Genomic DNA, 17,430 nt, shown 5'->3' with positions numbered 1-17,430 from the left:
TTGTAATGCTCTATACTCTGGAGCTAATAATAAAATAAACCAAAGACTACAAACATTACAAAATAATGCCTTGAGAGCAGCACTAGGCATTAATAAAAGGTCCCATATCTCTTCCACCAGTCGACATCATAACTGGTTGACCACGGAGAACAAAATAAAACTTAAGATGCTATCACTGACCCACAAAGCCCTTAATAACTCTGCCCCTAGTTACCTGTATGACAAATTCCACAGGAGAACATCTCTTAGACTAACTAGAGCTGGCAATTCCAATTGCTTGACAATACCGAACTTTAGACTCACCACTATTGGAGGAAATAGTTTCCCGGTTAAGGCGGCTAAAACCTGGAACTCACTATCACAAGACCTTAGAGCGGACCTGCCCTACCTCTGTTTCAGGAAAAAAGTCATTCAATTCCTTACCTCGACTGACCTCAGTTGACCGGTGTTACCTATCTCCTACTGATATTTATCATTCTTCATTCCATATAGCTGGAATTCTGATTGACCTACTTGAACTTGTATATTTTGTAATTATTTGTGTGACCCTACTGTAATTTCTAATGTACGCTATGCTATGATGCAACCTTGTGACCCTACTGTAATTTCTAATGTACACTGTGCTATGATGCAACCTTGTAAGTCTTGCATTTTCTTGTCACTGCACCCCGCTACCCCTGCGTCTGGCGCACACAAAAAATGAATAAAAACACACAAACATTTAATCTTATTCTCAAGATGTTATTTCTCACTTATTTTTCTGGAAATTGCACTAAATAGCGTGGGAGGCATCCAAGCTTTTTTTCAATTGACAGCAATGGATTGGCTGGAGTCAGGTGTCTTACTTTGGCAATAGTATTAATGCAATCAAGGATTTCCAGCTCACGCTTGACTTTTAATGGGTTTTTCACCAAGATCTCTAAGCTTAGATCAACCTTTTCTAAGGATTCCTTCGCACTGTTTTCAAGGTTACCCAAAAATGTTGACCTGGTATTTTCCAAATGGGTGTTGATGTCGCTATACAAAGTAGTCTTTTGTCCCATGACAATGTGCCTATATCGAGAGATCAATTTCCAGTTTGCAATGCAATCAATTGATCTGAGACCTAGCTCTAAGCGCAGGCACAAAGATGAAGTGCTTGCCGGCAGAGCGAGAACCCTCTTCCATAACCGTCCCTCCAGCATACTCCAATCTATTTGCCAGAGCCTCGGCTTTGCCTTCAGGCCATATAGGATCACAGGAACGTCCTACGCCATATAGAATTTTATTAATGGCACAACAGAGAATTTGCAGTATTTGTGCTTTTGTTTTATCATCTGTGGTGTTAATTCTGCAATTTTCTCAACTATATCTGCTTCAACCTTATAAAAGGCGGAGGACGCATAGACTTTATAACCCAAATAGGCCAGTACCTCCACTCTTGGAATGACTTGACCCTCCAGGACCCCGTTTGTAAAGCAGATTTTTTTTCTGTGGGTGCCTGAAGACCATTAGCCTTGATTTCAAAGGATTTATGGAAAGCTTATTTAATTTTGCGTACTCATCCAGTTTGGTGAATAGATGCTGCAGACCAATCGCCGTTTTGTCCAGCAAAACAATGTCGTTTGCATAGGCCAGCCAATGGATCCCGACTCCATTCACCTCTGAGCTGACCAATGCGGACGACTCCAGAAACTCGCCTGTGTCTGCCAAAAACAAATTGAAAAAAAGAGGGGCACCCCCCCCCCCCCCCCCCCCCAAGCACCCCTGCCTGACTCCTCTCTCCACTTTAATCAGCTCAAATAGATGACCCTGGTTGTCAAGACGTACCCTTAGATGTGTATCCTTGTGAAGTTCTACCAACATTGATAATAGTTTCTGGAATCCCCCATCCCTTAGGTATACTCCAGGGTAACTCCCTATCCACCAGGTGCAATGCCTTCGAGAGGTCAACCCAGGCAACATATAAAGGTGCCTGGTCTTTCTCCATAGTGTACTCGCTTGCTAGCTTTAGAACTAGACCATTCACAACAGTGAGAGGCCTTGTCTGAAGGCTGTTTGATGACAGGATAATACGTGTGCCTTTTCCACCCATGAGACTAGTTCATTTAGAAGGAGTTTCAGTAAATACCTTGCTGCCAATGTCAAGGAGAGTGTTTGGCCGGTAATTTACAGGGTTTAATCGATCGCTCCCCTTGAAAAAGGGCATTACTAAAGCGATTTTCCAGGAGGTATGAAAAAGCCTTCTCCTAAGGATCTCTCTAAATAATTGATATAATAAGCTCAACCACAGCCCAATATCATTTTTAAGGATCTGATAAGTCAGGCCATTCGGGCCAGCGGCTCGGGATGTTGAGTATTTGAGGATGATATCACAGATATCCTTTTCATCAAAGGGTAGGTGCCTAGGAGTGTTTGGTTCTAAATTGGAGACCCCTGGGATTCTCACAGACCTTAGAGAGCTATGCTGCCCAGCTTGATTTGGGTACTAGATTGCAGAGTGTACTGTTGGTGTGGGGCTCTAACCGTTCCTAGAATCCCATTCATTCATTAGCTGCAGCATCATTTCCACATCCTTTTGTATTCTTGCTGCTCTGTGGTTACATGACCAATGCTTATAATTCCCTTTTCCTTTCCTGGCTTCCACTTTGTAATTCACGGAGCTCATATATAGTTTTTTTAATCTCTTAAGCATTTTCTGTGCTCTCTTTTTTCTTGCCAGGATAACTCATCAAAGCTATGTAGATGTTTTTCTTTTTTCTCTAATGATGGTTCACTGGGACGTAAGGTGGATCCAGGTGGCATTTAGCCTGCCCAATATTGTTGGGGATCTTGAAACGGTTGTTCAGGTTTCTCCCCTCCTGACAATATTTTACAAGCCTGATTTTCCCTTTAGTGGACTGGTTTTGTACCATTGCAGGGGCAGCTAAGAAATCTGGAAAAGCCAGCTTCAAGCTAGAGTGATCGCTCCCCCAGTCATCCTTAACTACCAGGTTGGACGAACGGGAGAAAAGAACTGGAGAAACAAATATATAGTCCAAGACATACGAGGATGTGTCTCTTTGCCAGGTTGCACTAATACCGGAGTCCCCCTCAGAGGACCCATTCAGCATCTTCAGATCCCATGAATCTAGGAAATCTAGCCAAATGCGCCCCCTTTTTTGGAGGTTTTTCCGGTAACTGTCCTATCGATCTGCTTTAGAGCCTGAACATATTCGTGTTCAGGTCGCCTGCGAGGACTATGTTAGCACCTCCATCATCCAGTTTAATTGTTCCCACTAATGAGTCCAGTGTTGATAGGAAGTCTGTTAATTTGGAGCAGGCGGGGTTCCAGTAAATATTAATGATGACCCAAATGGGGTCCGGTATCTTGCGGCTTAGATGCGGCTTTTGTAGTGCTGGTAGACAGTGGAACGTATCGCCCTCTATGTCGATGGGGTTAACCAGCCATGTCTCCTGGAATAGGATTCTATCATATAGATCGAACAAATAATCTCACATTCCGATAGCTTTAAAAGTACTGCAATCCTTCGTGTTCCAACTCACCAAATACAGACCCCCTATTTCTAAAGCTGCTGTGACCCTACCAGTTTGTTGAATATTTTGGACAGTATTTCCGTCAGGAGAGACAATGTTTTTTCCTGTAGAGTCTCTCCACTAAGATCTTTTCTTGTGATGTGCATTTCCTCTAAGGTTTCTTCTTCCCTTTGACTATTGTCTTTTGCGGCCCCCTGAGAAGTGGAGTCCTCTTGGGAGACTCCCAACAATGGTTTGGGGGAGGCCTTTAGGCCCAACTGTTCCAATTCTTTGGATGCGTTCAGAATGGCCCTCTGAACCTACTTTGAGCTAAAGCCTACTTCCACATAAAAGGAGTCTCGCATATTCAGGAATTTCTCTCTGGATGAGAATAGGGAAAGGTTTCTGAATTCTGACTTTATTAAGTATACCAAGGATCACAGTCCTACTAAGTGGGTTGTATTGTTTAGTACTTGAGGTTAGTCTTAACCAAATCATCAGTATGGCAAAGTCCAGTATTTCCTCTGGACTGCTTCCCGTACCAGTGGTTTGCTGCCGGTCATTCGAATATCTTTTACCTCTTGTTCTAGGTTTTGCTTTATTTCCACTGATTCTTAAAGTGCCATTCCGTGTACCCAGATTAGAATGGAGGTTTCCTTGGCATGGTTCCTGCCCCATATCAGGGGTTGTATTTGTGGAGACCACGGATGAGTCGTCTGGTCCTTTTTTGATAGTTTTCACAAATATGGGAGCCAGCTTAACTTCACCCCCCTAATGGGCTGTTTGTATCACATTCTTGGTGGTGCTCTGTTTTGGCAGCGAGGGCTTCTTTTGCAGAAATATTGGTGCCAATTTGACATTCACTGATGTCGAGGCTAACTAACCTAAGGGGGACAGAATGATATTCTGACCAGTGGTTTTTACTCCAGCCTGGTTTGCCATACCGTCTTCTGCCATGGAAGTTAAGGCTTTTGTTGTGATAATCTGAGGGTCCGTTTGGAGACCCACACTCACACTTAAAATCTCGACTTGTTTGGCGATGGTTCAGGCTGGCGTGATTTTTTGCCACATTTCCTTGAACTTCGGGGTTTGCTTCCTACTGGAGATAGCACTGATGATTTTACCAAATTGGCTTTGTGTGGAGCATCTTCGTTTTCTGCATCTATAGTGTCACTACTTGGAGGAAGCGTAACCTTTAAAAAGAGGTTTGTTCCCGTATTATTTATCTTTCTGTTTTTCTGATTTTTTGACTTTTCGGACTCTTTCCTTGCTTGTGGTGGGAGTGTTCTAGATCTTTTATTACCCTCTTGTTTCCTTTTAATTTTTCTTCTTCCTTTATCCCTTGAGTCTGACAGTTAGATAGCCATGATGAAGCTGTTCCTTCTGGTACTTATGGCATCACCTCTTATTGTTCTAGGGGCACTTCCATGAGTCCTCAATCCCTTCCTCCACCAGGTTAGCCATTCTTAGGAATTCTTCCACAGTAGATTCGGAAAGTGGGGTGTCATCAAGCGTTGGAAAAGAGTTGTTGACTTGTTCCTCTACATTTCTCTCAGTCGGCTGCTTCCTTTTCAAAAGCTGCAATATTTCTTGAAGTAGCTTCTGGGTGCCCTCTTCTTTTTTTCTTTAGATTTAAGGACCCCTGTATTGCAGACAGGTCTAATCCTTGTTTAGCTACTTCTAGTCTCACATAACTTATCGTGGTGGTAGTAGTGGAGTTGATGACAGAGCATAAGCCCACCGGTGTGGATTCGCATTTCGCAGTTTCATTGGTAAACTATAGGGGAATCCTTGCTTGGGATTACACTTCCATTTTAAGGAGTTCTTATACAGAGTCTATAGAATTCAGCACAAAGTTCAGGGCCGACAAGGTTCCTTCTTTCGGGAGAGCATTATCCATAGATCCCCCCCCGATTGATCTAGGCGTTTTCCCTTCAACTATTCCCTCCATTCTCTCTTCTGTGGTTGATGTACCTTCCTGTTGGTTGGGCAAGTTTTCATCTTCAGCAATTCGGGTTTCAGGAATGCATCCCATCCTCAGTGTGAATAGATCTTCCATTTCCGTGAGGGGAGTTTGTGATGCCTGTGAAGGGCACCAGCTGATAACCACGTCATCTCCGACGTCATTGAGGCTCTTATTCAGTTTTTTCCCAAAATGATACTTGATTTTCTTATGTATCTTTTTGGTGGTGACCGTATATTCCAGACCCCGGTTCCATAACTGTGCCACAACAGACTGCTGTTTCACCCCATAATCCTCCTTACCTAGCTGATCGGGGGAGGCTGCTATGTGCACTTGAGCCCGAGTTGTTGATGTACTGTCAAATGACAAGGGAAGCGTAATGGTTGCAGTTACAGGGTTGGTCATCGCAGTTAGGGATCCCAAATAGGAACAGTCCCCTACCGGGCCAAGAATATCCTCTAAAAGAGCTGTACGGCATTTTCATGATCCCGATTTGTAGCCCGCAAACTGGGATTATTCTCCCTATGGATGAATTCTTCTGATATACTGTGCACGTTCAAAAAAACAGTTCTCTCGCAGTTTTATTGAATAGCTCTGGTTTTTGGATAGAGTTACACCTATGTTTATGGAGGTCTTGATCCTTAGCAGCTGTTAATAGCCAGAGCGAGCCACTTCCCACACTGCTTTCGTTTGATGAATCCAAGTGTTCCCAGTCTTTAGAAAATTCAGGAACAAAGAGGCAAGCAGAACTGGGCCCCTGATACTCTGCCACACTGCTAAACGATACAAGTCACCGTCTTTGTTATTACGTACTACATTGACACAGAGCGGAAAGAGTTAGGGAAAAATGGGTTTCGCCGGCTTTCTGCTCTTCTCAATCTCTATGTAGCTGTTGCAAATGTGCAAGCGTGATGACAAAAGGTTCACACACGCAGGAGCGAGAACGCGTTAAAGATTACAGACAAATACAGGCAAGTGCTTCAATTTAAGGTCACCTTTAGGAGTTTCGTTGTAGGTAAGGGGGCGTTGGGTTCTTGTAAATTAATGGTTATTGCCTTCTCTCGCCCTTCTTACAGTGAGCATGCTGAAGTCTTCAATGTTCCCGAATGCACGTTGCAGTTCCGTTTCTCTGACAATGGCATAGACACTGACACCAAAGTCTTTGTGTGCCCTTGTGTACTTCAACCACGGAACTTCGCAGTACACAGTCTTGGTTTCAGGATTTGCTGCAAACCGCAAGCCTACCCGGAGCAGGGAGCAGATGGATTTAACATGCAAGTTCATAGTCCAAGTCAAATGGAGTCCCGATCGTCAGCTCCAAAGGAGCCAAAGATCAAAAGACTCTGCCGCCAACTCCGCAGTGGCAGGGAGTTTTTGTATACTGGGTATGCTGGATTCGGTAGCAGCATAAAGAGGACTGCAGACTGTAGAGAGCACAGCAGGTAACGGGTAATCACACCAAAAAACTCTGCCGCCGACTCCGTAGGGCTTTATAATTGAGAGGGTGCAAACAGCGCTAGTTAGATGCCCCCCTCCCACCAGGAGCACCCCCAAAGATGGATCATTGCTAAAGTCCTGAATTACAAAGACAAGGAAAAGATATTGGCCTACTCCCGGCAAGGCAGTCTATCGAACAAAACGTTCCAAGTACAAAAGAACAGGGCACCATTTTCAGCGGCTAAGTCCAGGCTTCGCACAGCTGGACTGAGATACAGCTGATCTACCTTGCGTGGCTTAAAATCATATAAAAACAGGACATGGTTCTTCGACCAACCAGCAGAGGTGCAGGCCTGGATGGACAGGGAGAAGATAGGATCCTGCGTAGAAGATGGAGGACATGCCCGATCTAAGCCTAGGAATGATTAATGTACCTTAAACTGCAGGCACTAAACCGCTGAGTGCACCGCAGGAACTGCAATTCCTTCGTAAGAAGACACCACTCAGAGGGACAGATTACAGATGCCTGAATGTTTCTTATATATGGTGGGACGTAGTGCTGGTCAAGCTGTATAACAAAGTAAAAGCGGCTGCGCCTATGTCTGTGCCTACCACACCCCACAGGTTTTCTTTCAGGGGTACTTGTTTATGTGCCCACCCGCTGTGCTCTGGGCCAGGAAGGACCGCTTGGGGCAGATGCTAGAAGTGGACAAGCCTGAGCAAGGGTAATGACGCTGGGCAGTTTTTTGTTGGGGCATTTGGGGAAGAACAAGGGGGGGGTTGCCTGCAGATATGTTGGAAGACACAGATAGCACTACATTTGAGGTTGGAGCGCCTAAAGCAAGGAGAGCAGCAGTGGCTGTGCCGGGAGCGGCAGAGAATTTACAAAGAGACAGAAGTAAATGGCTGGAACTGCAAATGTTCTCACTTGGAATGTGAGGGGGTTGAATGCTCATGTGAAAAGAGTATATTTGTATCTACAGAGAAGTAAGGTGGACATTGCCACGTAACAAGAAACGCACCTCAAGGCAGACAAACGGGCATTACTAGCGGGTAAATGGTGGGGGCAACTATTTGGTTCCCCATACTCAGCCTATGCCCAAGGAGTCCTGATATAGATCGCACCCTCAGTACCCTTTACGGTTACTCGCATCAAAATTAAGGCAGAATGGTGCTTGTGCAGGGCCTCTTTGAACAGGTGGATACTTGTTTGGTTAATACATATGTCCCCAACCACAGCGCCACCAAGTTTTTTCAGACTCTACACCCTCGATTGGGCCCGTACAAAGATCGTAGTATGATGGGGGGAGGAGATTTCAATTGTACGTTAATCCCGATCCTGGACAGATCTGACGTAAACTACACTAAACCAGCGCTGCCTGCCAAGACGTTGAATGCTCTCCTAGATTCTTTTGCTTTAGTGGATGCCTGGAGAGTTCTTCACACTATTCATATTTTTCAGCGCTGCATGCGGTATATACAAGTATGGATTATTTTGTAGGTAATGAAATGGCACACCGGATTACGCATGCCCAATATGAGGGTAGAGTCTTATCAGATCATGCCCAGTTTAGCTTACAGTGGTAATACTGGCCCCCTGGTGCTCCAATACCCACGTGGAGGCTTAGAAGCAAATCGCTAAGAGATTCCCCATTTCGTGTCTGTACTAAAAGCAGCATCACAGAATAATCACAGAATATATTTTGCATAATCTGGGAAGCGTGTCTAGTAGTAGTCGGAGGGGTCGCCATAGCAAGGTCTAGCAGTGTCCAAGCAAACATTAACAATGAATTGTCCTCTGCTGAGGAACAATTGCAAAGGTTGGAACAATCCTGAGAACAGCATCCAGACAGGGAAACAAAGGAGCGAGAATTGAGACAGAAATGCGAAGACTGCTGGGAGAGACTGGGTAAACACAGTTTTGCTAAATACACAGAGACACAGCATATAGAAGGAGATAGGCCGGGACGAATGCTGGCATGGTTATATAAGAATGAGGCGAAACACAGCCCCATACACTCAAACACGGGACAAGGGGAAGTATGCCACACCCAGAACGGGGCAGTGTTTTGTGAAACAACCGACAACTGTATAGCGGGCGGGGGCTTTAGATCAAACACACACCTAGAGGAGTTGTTAGGGGAAATCAAACTCCCAGAGCAAAGTAAAGAGGAAGGGGATGGTTTGGAAGTGCGTCTCACTTTGGAAGAGATACAAAGTACGATTGTGGGAATGCCGACAGGAAAGACGCCAGGCTCAGATGGGTTACCTAGCAATTTTTATAAAGAATATGCAGAAGCCTTATCCCCCTACTTGCTTAATACATTTAATGACGCGTACGACAAGGGGTTCCTCCCACTTAGCCTGGGAAAATCCATAATCGTACCCCTCCTTAAACCCCACAAAAACCCTGTAGATTATAATTCTTATAGGCCTCTCTCGATGCTTAATCAAGATAACAACATACTAACGTTCATAGTGGTAGCTAGAATGAAAAAAAAGTGATACCCAGGATAGTGCAGCCAGATCAGACAGGATATGTTCTGGGCTGGAGCATGGCTTGGAACTTGCGGAGATTACATCATGTGATGGATAAGATGGCATCCTGTGATACTCTGTGTGCCATAGCCACATTAGACGCAGCGAGGCGTTCGACTCAGTGAGATGGGACTGGCTTTATGCAATATTGTGCTAGATTTGGCTTTGGACAGACGTATGTGAAATGGGTCCAGTTGGTGTACACTAAACCGATGGCAGGAGTGAAGACAGGTAGGTGCATTTCTGAGGCATGGGAATTGGGAAAGGGGACTACACAAGCTTGTCCACTGTCACCACTACTTTACGTCCTAGCTATGGAACCGATCGCACAGTACCTTATAACGGAATACATTGAGGCGGGTATTGAAATAGATGGGGCCAGACATCTGATAACCCTGTACGCTGATGACACTTTTATACATCAGAACCCTGAGGATAATCTAGAGCTGTTACTAGAAGCTATTCTTATACTCTTGGACCTATTCGCTGCTTTTGGAACAGTGGATCATACACTACTTCTACAATCCCTTTTTCCCTTTGAATTCTCCGGTTCTGTAATCACATGGTTGCAATCATACCTCTCTAATCGCACCTACTCTGCATCCTGGGCTGGTGTTAATTCTAATCCCCTTCCTCTTCTACACAGTGTTCAACAAGGGTCTGTTCTTGGTCCATTTCTTTTCTGTCAGTATACTTCTTTACCCAAAATTTTCTTCGGGTTGTCTCATCATTTTTATGCCGACGATACACAACTATTCCTATCCTTTTCTTCTTTCCACGCCCGATATACACTCAAACCTCTCTGCTGGTCTTTCCGCGATCAAAACTTGAATGTTGGACCATTTTCTGTTCCTTAATCCGTCTAAGACTGAAGTTCTTTTTTCCTGCTAATACTATCCCTCTTCCCGTTTGTTCTCTTGTCTCCTTCGCATCGGCCCTGTTCTCCGACTGCCCACACCCTTGGTCTACGTCTTGATACTAATCTTTCCTTTGCTCATATCTCGATCACATCTCGTTCTTGTCATTTTCATCTTTATAACATCCAGAAAGTCAGACCTTTTCTTACCTTTAGTGCCACAAAGCTTCTAATCTCTTCCTCAATTTTCTCTCGATTATTCTACTGTTCTGTTCTTCTCTCTGGTCTTCCCGTTTCTTGTCTAGTACCCCTTAAATCTATTTTCAATTCCTATCTCCGTCTTCTGTAGTCCCTACATATTCGTGACTATTTCTCCTTCACTGGCCTCTCTCCGATGGCTACCTTTGCAGCACTCTTCGCTTAAATTCAATTTTCTCAACGTAGTATTTAAATCTCTTTATGGACTTGCTCCTATTTATCTTGCCTCTCGTTTCCTTTTATGTCACTTCTTGTACTCTTCGTTCCCAAAGCCACTTTCTTTTAACTGTCCCTCGTCCCCAATGGGCTTCCTCTAGCTTCCGTTCTTTTGCTCTTCTGGCTCCTCTTCTCACTGGAATACGCCCCCTCTTTCCCTGCTGTCTAGTCATTCTTATTTTACCTTCCATACTGCTATAAAAACGTTCTTACTTCAGCCTTAATTGCATTGTGAGTCCTATTGTAAATTGTATCATTTAATTATATCCATTTGCTCATTTTGTTGTCCTGTAAATTGGTTTTGTACAGCGCCTTGGTGTAAGGGGCTATATAAATAACAAATAAATACAAATAATTTTATCGTGCCGATGATGGGGGTCTTAATTACTCGTTTGCTAAAAAAAGATTGTGTTCGTTGGCGTAATTGAAAAACGTGAATCCGTATGCGCTGCATCAACCAATGATAAAAGGTAGATACTGCACATGAACGAGAAGATATGGCTCCCTCGGGGACTTCACACAGAAGGGGCTGGCCTTGGAATCCGATGGGAGCGCTGGTGATGGCTTGAACCCATTGGGAGAAACATGCTCTTCAGAACTGTTGAACAGAATGTTAAATGCCTATTGCTTCAGGTCTATAGAGGCGGGTGCAATGGCACACTGGCAAACACTGCAATAAGATCTAACAGGGGCAATGCCACCACTCATCTGTTGACCTCTGGTCTGATCCTAGTTCCCTGCCCTAGCAGGTCTTAAACCTGCCTGGAGTGAATGCATGTACTTGACCCTGAACTGCTTTCTATTCGAGTTCTCATAAAAGGGATATCAGATATGGGGCAATAGTCGGCTAAAGATTCTTGATCCAGTTTTAATTGAAGGGATAACCTGGGCACGCTTATGTGAGGCAGCACGATTAGACTTTTTGAGGGCAGTATTTCATGCAGAGAAAGCGAAGGTTGTCATTCCCGCTAATGGACCTTTTTTACTAACTCTTTGGTGGACAGGGGGCAAATGGAGGGCCCTTGCACCCACTAGTGGCCACTAGATTCTGAACAGCTAATAAGGTAAGAAGTATAAAAGCTTTAAGAGGGATTTGGAGTTAGCACTGGGGATCACCGGCAACAAATCCGAGGCTTTTAGTCACACATAAGATAGTGTTTTTGTAAGTAAATACTGACTTATGGCATAGACCTTAAAATAGGTTTTTTGTTTTGTTTTTTTAAACCTGCCAGACACAGTCTTTGAGAAGGAATGGTGGGCTGTGTTCTGGCAATGCGGGATTTGTGTTTACACGGACAGAGCCAACATAGAACAGTTACGTAGCATCCGTTTTGGCAGTGCAAGTGGACCTTTTGTGTGATCTTAGGTGAATTTTATTAAACATTGTGTAGTATCTTGTGTGTAAGAATGGTCCTGAAGATAAGCTGGCTCTGAAAAGAGCCTTTGCAGAGCCTCCAGGCAACAGGCCAATGCATGGTGCTGATCTTACCCTATGGGCTCAGCGTCTTGACGATGCAGCACATTGGATGCAAGTAGAGATATGGGTAAGAAGTTCCGTTTACAAATAATTTTCAGATCATCAACAATATTCTTTAAGCTTTTCTTTTTAATTGTCCGTAACTATGTCAGACCACCCAGACATTGCTGTTAGCATGTATCCTGTGACAGGCGCTGAAGAGAAGGCTTGGTCTTGAGGGTACAGAGATGCTCTATAGAGATTACATTTTGTGTCGTCGATTGCACACATTGACAGCTGTTGTGCCACCCACTGCTGTCTACCTTGACCCATTTAGGACACATGCTTCAAGTCTTTCAGGAGATGATCATCAAGTCCTGTTTTTCCTTGGCTTTTCCATTGTAATCCCATAACTAAAAAAGTGTCAGAATGCATAGCAAAAACAGCAGAATGAGCATATCCCGAAGAAAAACAGGGCATACTGGCATGTATGCCTCGGGCAACATGTAAATCAAGAGGCATTCATTTTTGCTCCTGCCTTTTTTCAAGCATTGGGACAATAAGGGCTATGTATTTGTGTGTAGCCAGAGCAAAGAGTTTGAATGCGAGAGTGAGCATGTGAGTGTTTTACAGAGCAAATTGGGCAACTTCTATTTTCAGGTTAAATACTAAACTCTCGACATTAAATTATCAGCAAGACTAGACCCATCAGACAGGTTTATACGAGCCCTCCCGGTCCTCACTTCCAATGCAGAAAAATCGAGCTATGCCAGGTCTATAAGGCAGATCGGAACAGATGGATTGGATAAGCCTGCTGTACCAATCTGCTGAAAACTTCTAGGTTACAGTGGTTGGCCTTCCTGCAGGGAGCAGCTGGAACGGATCTCAGCATCCAATGATATGATAACGCATTCATAACGCGCCTGTACCCATTTGTTTCTAGGCGCAACAATACCCAACTGTGTTATAAGACAAGAGTTCCTTTCATAGTTCAGTCACTTTTATGCTCAAGGCTTGTGTTTTGGGGTTTACTTCTCAAGCTACAACTTCCCCCACCAGTCCTTTTCCTGATCTCTTCTTGCCTTTATCCTCAACACTCCAAGCAAGGAGCCAGTGCCCCCTGACAGTTTATATCCCTTTCTCCCGCTCCCCACTCACCGAATTCCAAACATGCAGTGGATATAGTTCCAGATGCCCCGTTTGAAGACTGAGCTTTCGCAGCCTTGCCGCTTGGCCATATTTCCATTCTGGAGGCTGTCCACTGAGCGTAGTTTCTCATCCAACAAAAGCCCAATGTCCGAGTAAAGCCGGTTCACCAACGAGAAGCCATGGTCCTCCCAGGAGTAGTCCTAGCACACACAGTGGAAAAGCACAGCGTCAACCACGATGCACACAGTGACCTCTGACTAGTCGTTGAGTGCATGCATTTAGATACAGATGCTCACCTGGATTCGGAAGATCTGAGTTTGCTCTTCGTCGCGGCGTGCAAATTCCTGGTACCCAAACTCAGGGTCCTGGACATAACAGGAGAGGTCGGCTGCTACAATTATGTCACAGGCTAAATCTGCAGCCAAAGGTACAAAAACAATGTCAACGCTGGGGGTGGGAGGGGGAGGAGCGGGACTTAAGTACACATACATTGGGGTTGTTACTCATATCTTGCATAACCTACCATTTAGAAAATTAAAGAACATATACAAATATCAACGGAGCACCCAGACACATCAGGACTAAAGCCATAGCATACCCTTCCTCCCCATGTCAGGTGAACATCTTTCTGCAAAACATACCATCACCAGATTTTTTTTTTTTTTTTGGTTTAAAAAAAAATTCAAACATTTAAACTTTAATCTGGGGAAATGTAAAACCTTAGTCCGGTATCCTTACCATTTCACCCATTCCTAAAGAAGCAATACTCCAGGCCAGCCACGAGATGGCAAACTATGCAAAGCATGAGAATTTAAAATAGAGGCTAGAAAAAAAAAGAAAATAAAGAAAAAAATAATGTACTGATCAAGCACAGCCAAATCCTATTTCTGGGGCCTGGTTGCAGAATGGCTTGCCCTGAATCCAGGGAAATGTACTTACCTTCCTCTCGGTCTTGCACTGAAGACGGAGGGGTGAGTCTCGTTTGCTCCCGGGAACGCTCGTCTCGGTTTTCATTCTCTAGGTGAATCCGGTGGATGCGCTCCCGCAAGGACTCCAACTCTACGCATGAGTCTAGAGACTGTGCATGGAAGAAAATAAAGCCAGGTTAACACATCAGAACGGACATGGTACAATGTGCTCTCAGTCCTACTCCTTTGACAGGTATAAAAAAGGGATTCATACTACCATGTCCTGAATAATCAGAACAATCTTGCAGCACTGAGCTGAATAGAACTTGTCCCAAAGTGGGGGAAGAAATGGTCAGGCAGCCCATAATCCTTTGTGAATCAACACTCCTCTATTTCAGATTCTGGAGCAATCAAACTCCATGAATCAGGGCTCACAGGCATACCAAGATTTCAGACTGCCTATAGGGTGGGTACATCTCCTGGACACTCTCTCTCTCAGAGTTGGTACTTTTGTTCAGAGGAGAATTGCCTAGCATTTTGGTGCTGGACTGCCCCTGGGCAGGACAAAGACTGATATGTTTGGGATATTTCTTCTCTGTGAAAGATAGTGAGCTAAAGACTGGGTAAGTCTCTCGTAACCAGGACTAATGTCTGGCAGAGGGACTCCTAGGACCGCCCCCTCCCCCTTGTTAATTTGCACACTCTCCTATATACCAAACTTTCAACATTCCCCTGAATGACAAATGAGAATTTTGGAACCATAATGGAATCCTTACAGAACGAGAAGTCAAGTGCCACATCCACATCACCCTCAAAGCAATTTAGTCTATATTTAATTTATGGGAGTAGGGAAGAGAGGGGTAATGGAAGGGAAGGAAGGGGTGTGATGGAGGAGGAGGAGGCCTAAGAAAGGAGGAGGCGCAAGGGGAGGAGGGGGCCCGAGAAAGGAGGAGGGGGCAGAGAAAAAAACAGGAGGGCAAGAAAGGCAGAGGAGGGGGCCGGGAAAGGAGAAGAGGATGAAGATAAGAAAGGAGGAGGCGGGGTGGAGAAAGGAGGGGGCCCAAGAAAGGAGGAGGGGAAGAGGGGCCGAGAAAGGAGGAGGAGAAAGGAGGAGAGTAAGAGGGGGCCAAGAAAGGAGGAGAGGAAGAGGGGCCGAGAAAGGAGGAGGAGAAAGGAGGAGAGGAAGAGGGGCCGAGAAAGGAGGAGGAGAAAGGCGGAGAGGAAGAGGGGGCCAAGAAAGGAGGAGAGGAAGAGGGGCCGAGAAAGGAGGAGGAGAAAGGCGGAGGAAGAGGGGCCCAAGAAAGGAGGAGGAGAGGAAGAGGGGCCGAGAAAGGAGGAGGAGGAGAAAGGCGGAGGAAGAGGGGCCCAAGAAAGGAGGAGGAGAGGAAGAGGGGCCCAAGAAAGGAGGAGGAGAGGAAGAGGGGCCGAGAAAGGAGGAGGAGAAAGGCAGAGGAAGAGGGGGCCAAGAAAGGAGGAGAGGAAGAGGGGGCCGAGAAAGGAGGAGGAGAAAGGCGGAGGAAGAGGGGCCCAAGAAAGGAGGAGGAGAGGAAGAGGGGCCGAGAAAGGAGGAGGGAGAGGAGGGGGGGCCAAGAAAGGAGGAGGGAGAGGAGGGGGGCCAAGAAAGGAGGAGGGGGAGGAGGGGGGCCAAGAAAGGAGGAGGGAGAGGAGGGGGGCCAAGAAAGGAGGAGGGAGAGGAGGGGGGGCCAAGAAAGGAGGAGGGAGAGGAGGGGGGCCAAGAAAGGAGGAGCAGGAGGAGGGGGGGCAAGAAAGGAGGAGCAGGAGGAGGGGGGGCAAGAAAGGAGGAGCAGGAGGAGGGGGGGGCAAGAAAGGAGGGGGAGGAGGGGGGCCAAGAAAGGAGGAGGGGGAGGAGGAGGGGGGCCAAGAAAGGAGGAGGGAGAGGAGGGGGGGCCAAGAAAGGAGGAGCGAGAGGAGGGGGGGCCAAGAAAGGAGGAGGGAGAGGAGGGGGGCCAAGAAAGGAGGAGCAGGAGGGGGGCCAAGAAAGGAGGAGGGGGAGGAGGGGGGCCAAGAAAGGAGGAGGGAGAGGAGGGGGGCCAAGAAAGGAGGAGGGAGAGGAGGGGAGCCAAGAAAGGAGGAGGGAGAGGAGGGGGGGCCAAGAAAGGAGGAGGGAGAGGAGGGGGGCCAATAAAGGAGGAGGGAGAGGAGGGGGGCCAATAAAGGAGGAGGGAGAGGAGGGGGGCAAGAAAGGAGGAGGGGGGCCAAGAAAGGAGGAGGGAGAGGAGGGGGGCCAAGAAAGGAGGAGGGAGAGGAGGGGGGCCAAGAAAGGAGGAGGGAGAGGAGGGGGGCCAAGAAAGGAGGAGGGAGAGGAGGGGGGCCAAGAAAGGAGGAGGGAGAGGAGGGGGGCCAATAAAGGAGGAGGGAGAGGAGGGGGCCAAGAAAGGAGGAGGGAGAGGAGGGGGGGCCAAGAAAGGAGGAGGGAGAGGAGGGGGGGCCAAGAAAGGAGGAGGGAGAGGAGGGGGGGGCCAAGAAAGGAGGAGGGAGAGGAGGGGGGGGCCAAGAAAGGAGGAGGGGGAGGAGGGGGGGCCAAGAAAGGAGGAGCAGGAGGAGGGGGGGCCAAGAAAGGAGGAGCAGGAGGAGGGGGGGCCAAGAAAGGACGAGCAGGAGGGGGGGGGGCAAGAAAGGACGAGCAGGAGGGGGGGGCCAAGAAAGGACGAGGAGGAGGGGGGGCCAAGAAAGGACGAGGAGGGGGGGGGGCCAAGAAAGGACGAGGAGGAGGGGGGGGCCAAGAAAGGACGAGGAGGAGGGGGGGGCCAAGAAAGGACGAGGAGGAGGGGGGGCAAGAAAGGACGAGGAGGAGGGGGGGGCAAGAAAGGACGAGGAGGAGGGGGGGCGAGAAAGGACGAGGAGGAGGGGGGGCGAGAAAGGACGAGGAGGAGGGGGGGGCGAGAAAGGACGAGGAGGAGGAGTGGGCAGAGAAAGGAGCCAAGAAAGGAGGAGGAGGGGGCCGAGAAAGGAGGAAGAGGGGGCCAAGAAAGGAGGAAGAGGGGGCCAAGAAAGGAGGAAGAGGGGGCCAAGAAAGGAGGAAGAGGGGGCCAAGAAAGGAGGAAGAGGGGGCCAAGAAAGGAGGAAGAGGGGGCCAAGAAAGGAGGAAGAGGGGGCCAAGAAAGGAGGAAGAGGGGGCCAAGAAAGGAGGAAG

At 46.9% G+C, this 17,430-nt stretch overlaps 1 protein-coding gene across 7 annotated transcripts in view; it reads right to left on the bottom strand.

The window, feature by feature from the left end:
- Positions 1 to 17,430, bottom strand: part of LOC138480702 (sestrin-1-like) — a 240,198-nt gene that overhangs the window by 50,788 nt on the left and 171,980 nt on the right. For all 7 annotated transcript variants that reach the window (XM_069612402.1, XM_069612397.1, XM_069612401.1 and 4 more), the window contains 3 exons: positions 14,308 to 14,446; positions 13,665 to 13,783; positions 13,378 to 13,568 (listed from right to left, as the gene is read on the bottom strand). In XM_069612402.1, coding sequence (XP_069468503.1) covers positions 13,378 to 13,568; positions 13,665 to 13,783; positions 14,308 to 14,446 — 449 coding nt within the window. The remainder of the gene's footprint in view (positions 1 to 13,377; positions 13,569 to 13,664; positions 13,784 to 14,307; positions 14,447 to 17,430) is intronic.

Source organism: Ambystoma mexicanum, chromosome 5p (genome assembly GCF_040938575.1).
Source record: "Ambystoma mexicanum isolate Mex_15411 chromosome 5p, UKY_AmexF1_1, whole genome shotgun sequence".
NCBI lineage: Eukaryota > Metazoa > Chordata > Amphibia > Caudata > Ambystomatidae > Ambystoma > Ambystoma mexicanum.
Note: the sequence above shows the minus strand (reverse complement) of the source record. Positions and strands in the feature narration are given on the sequence as shown.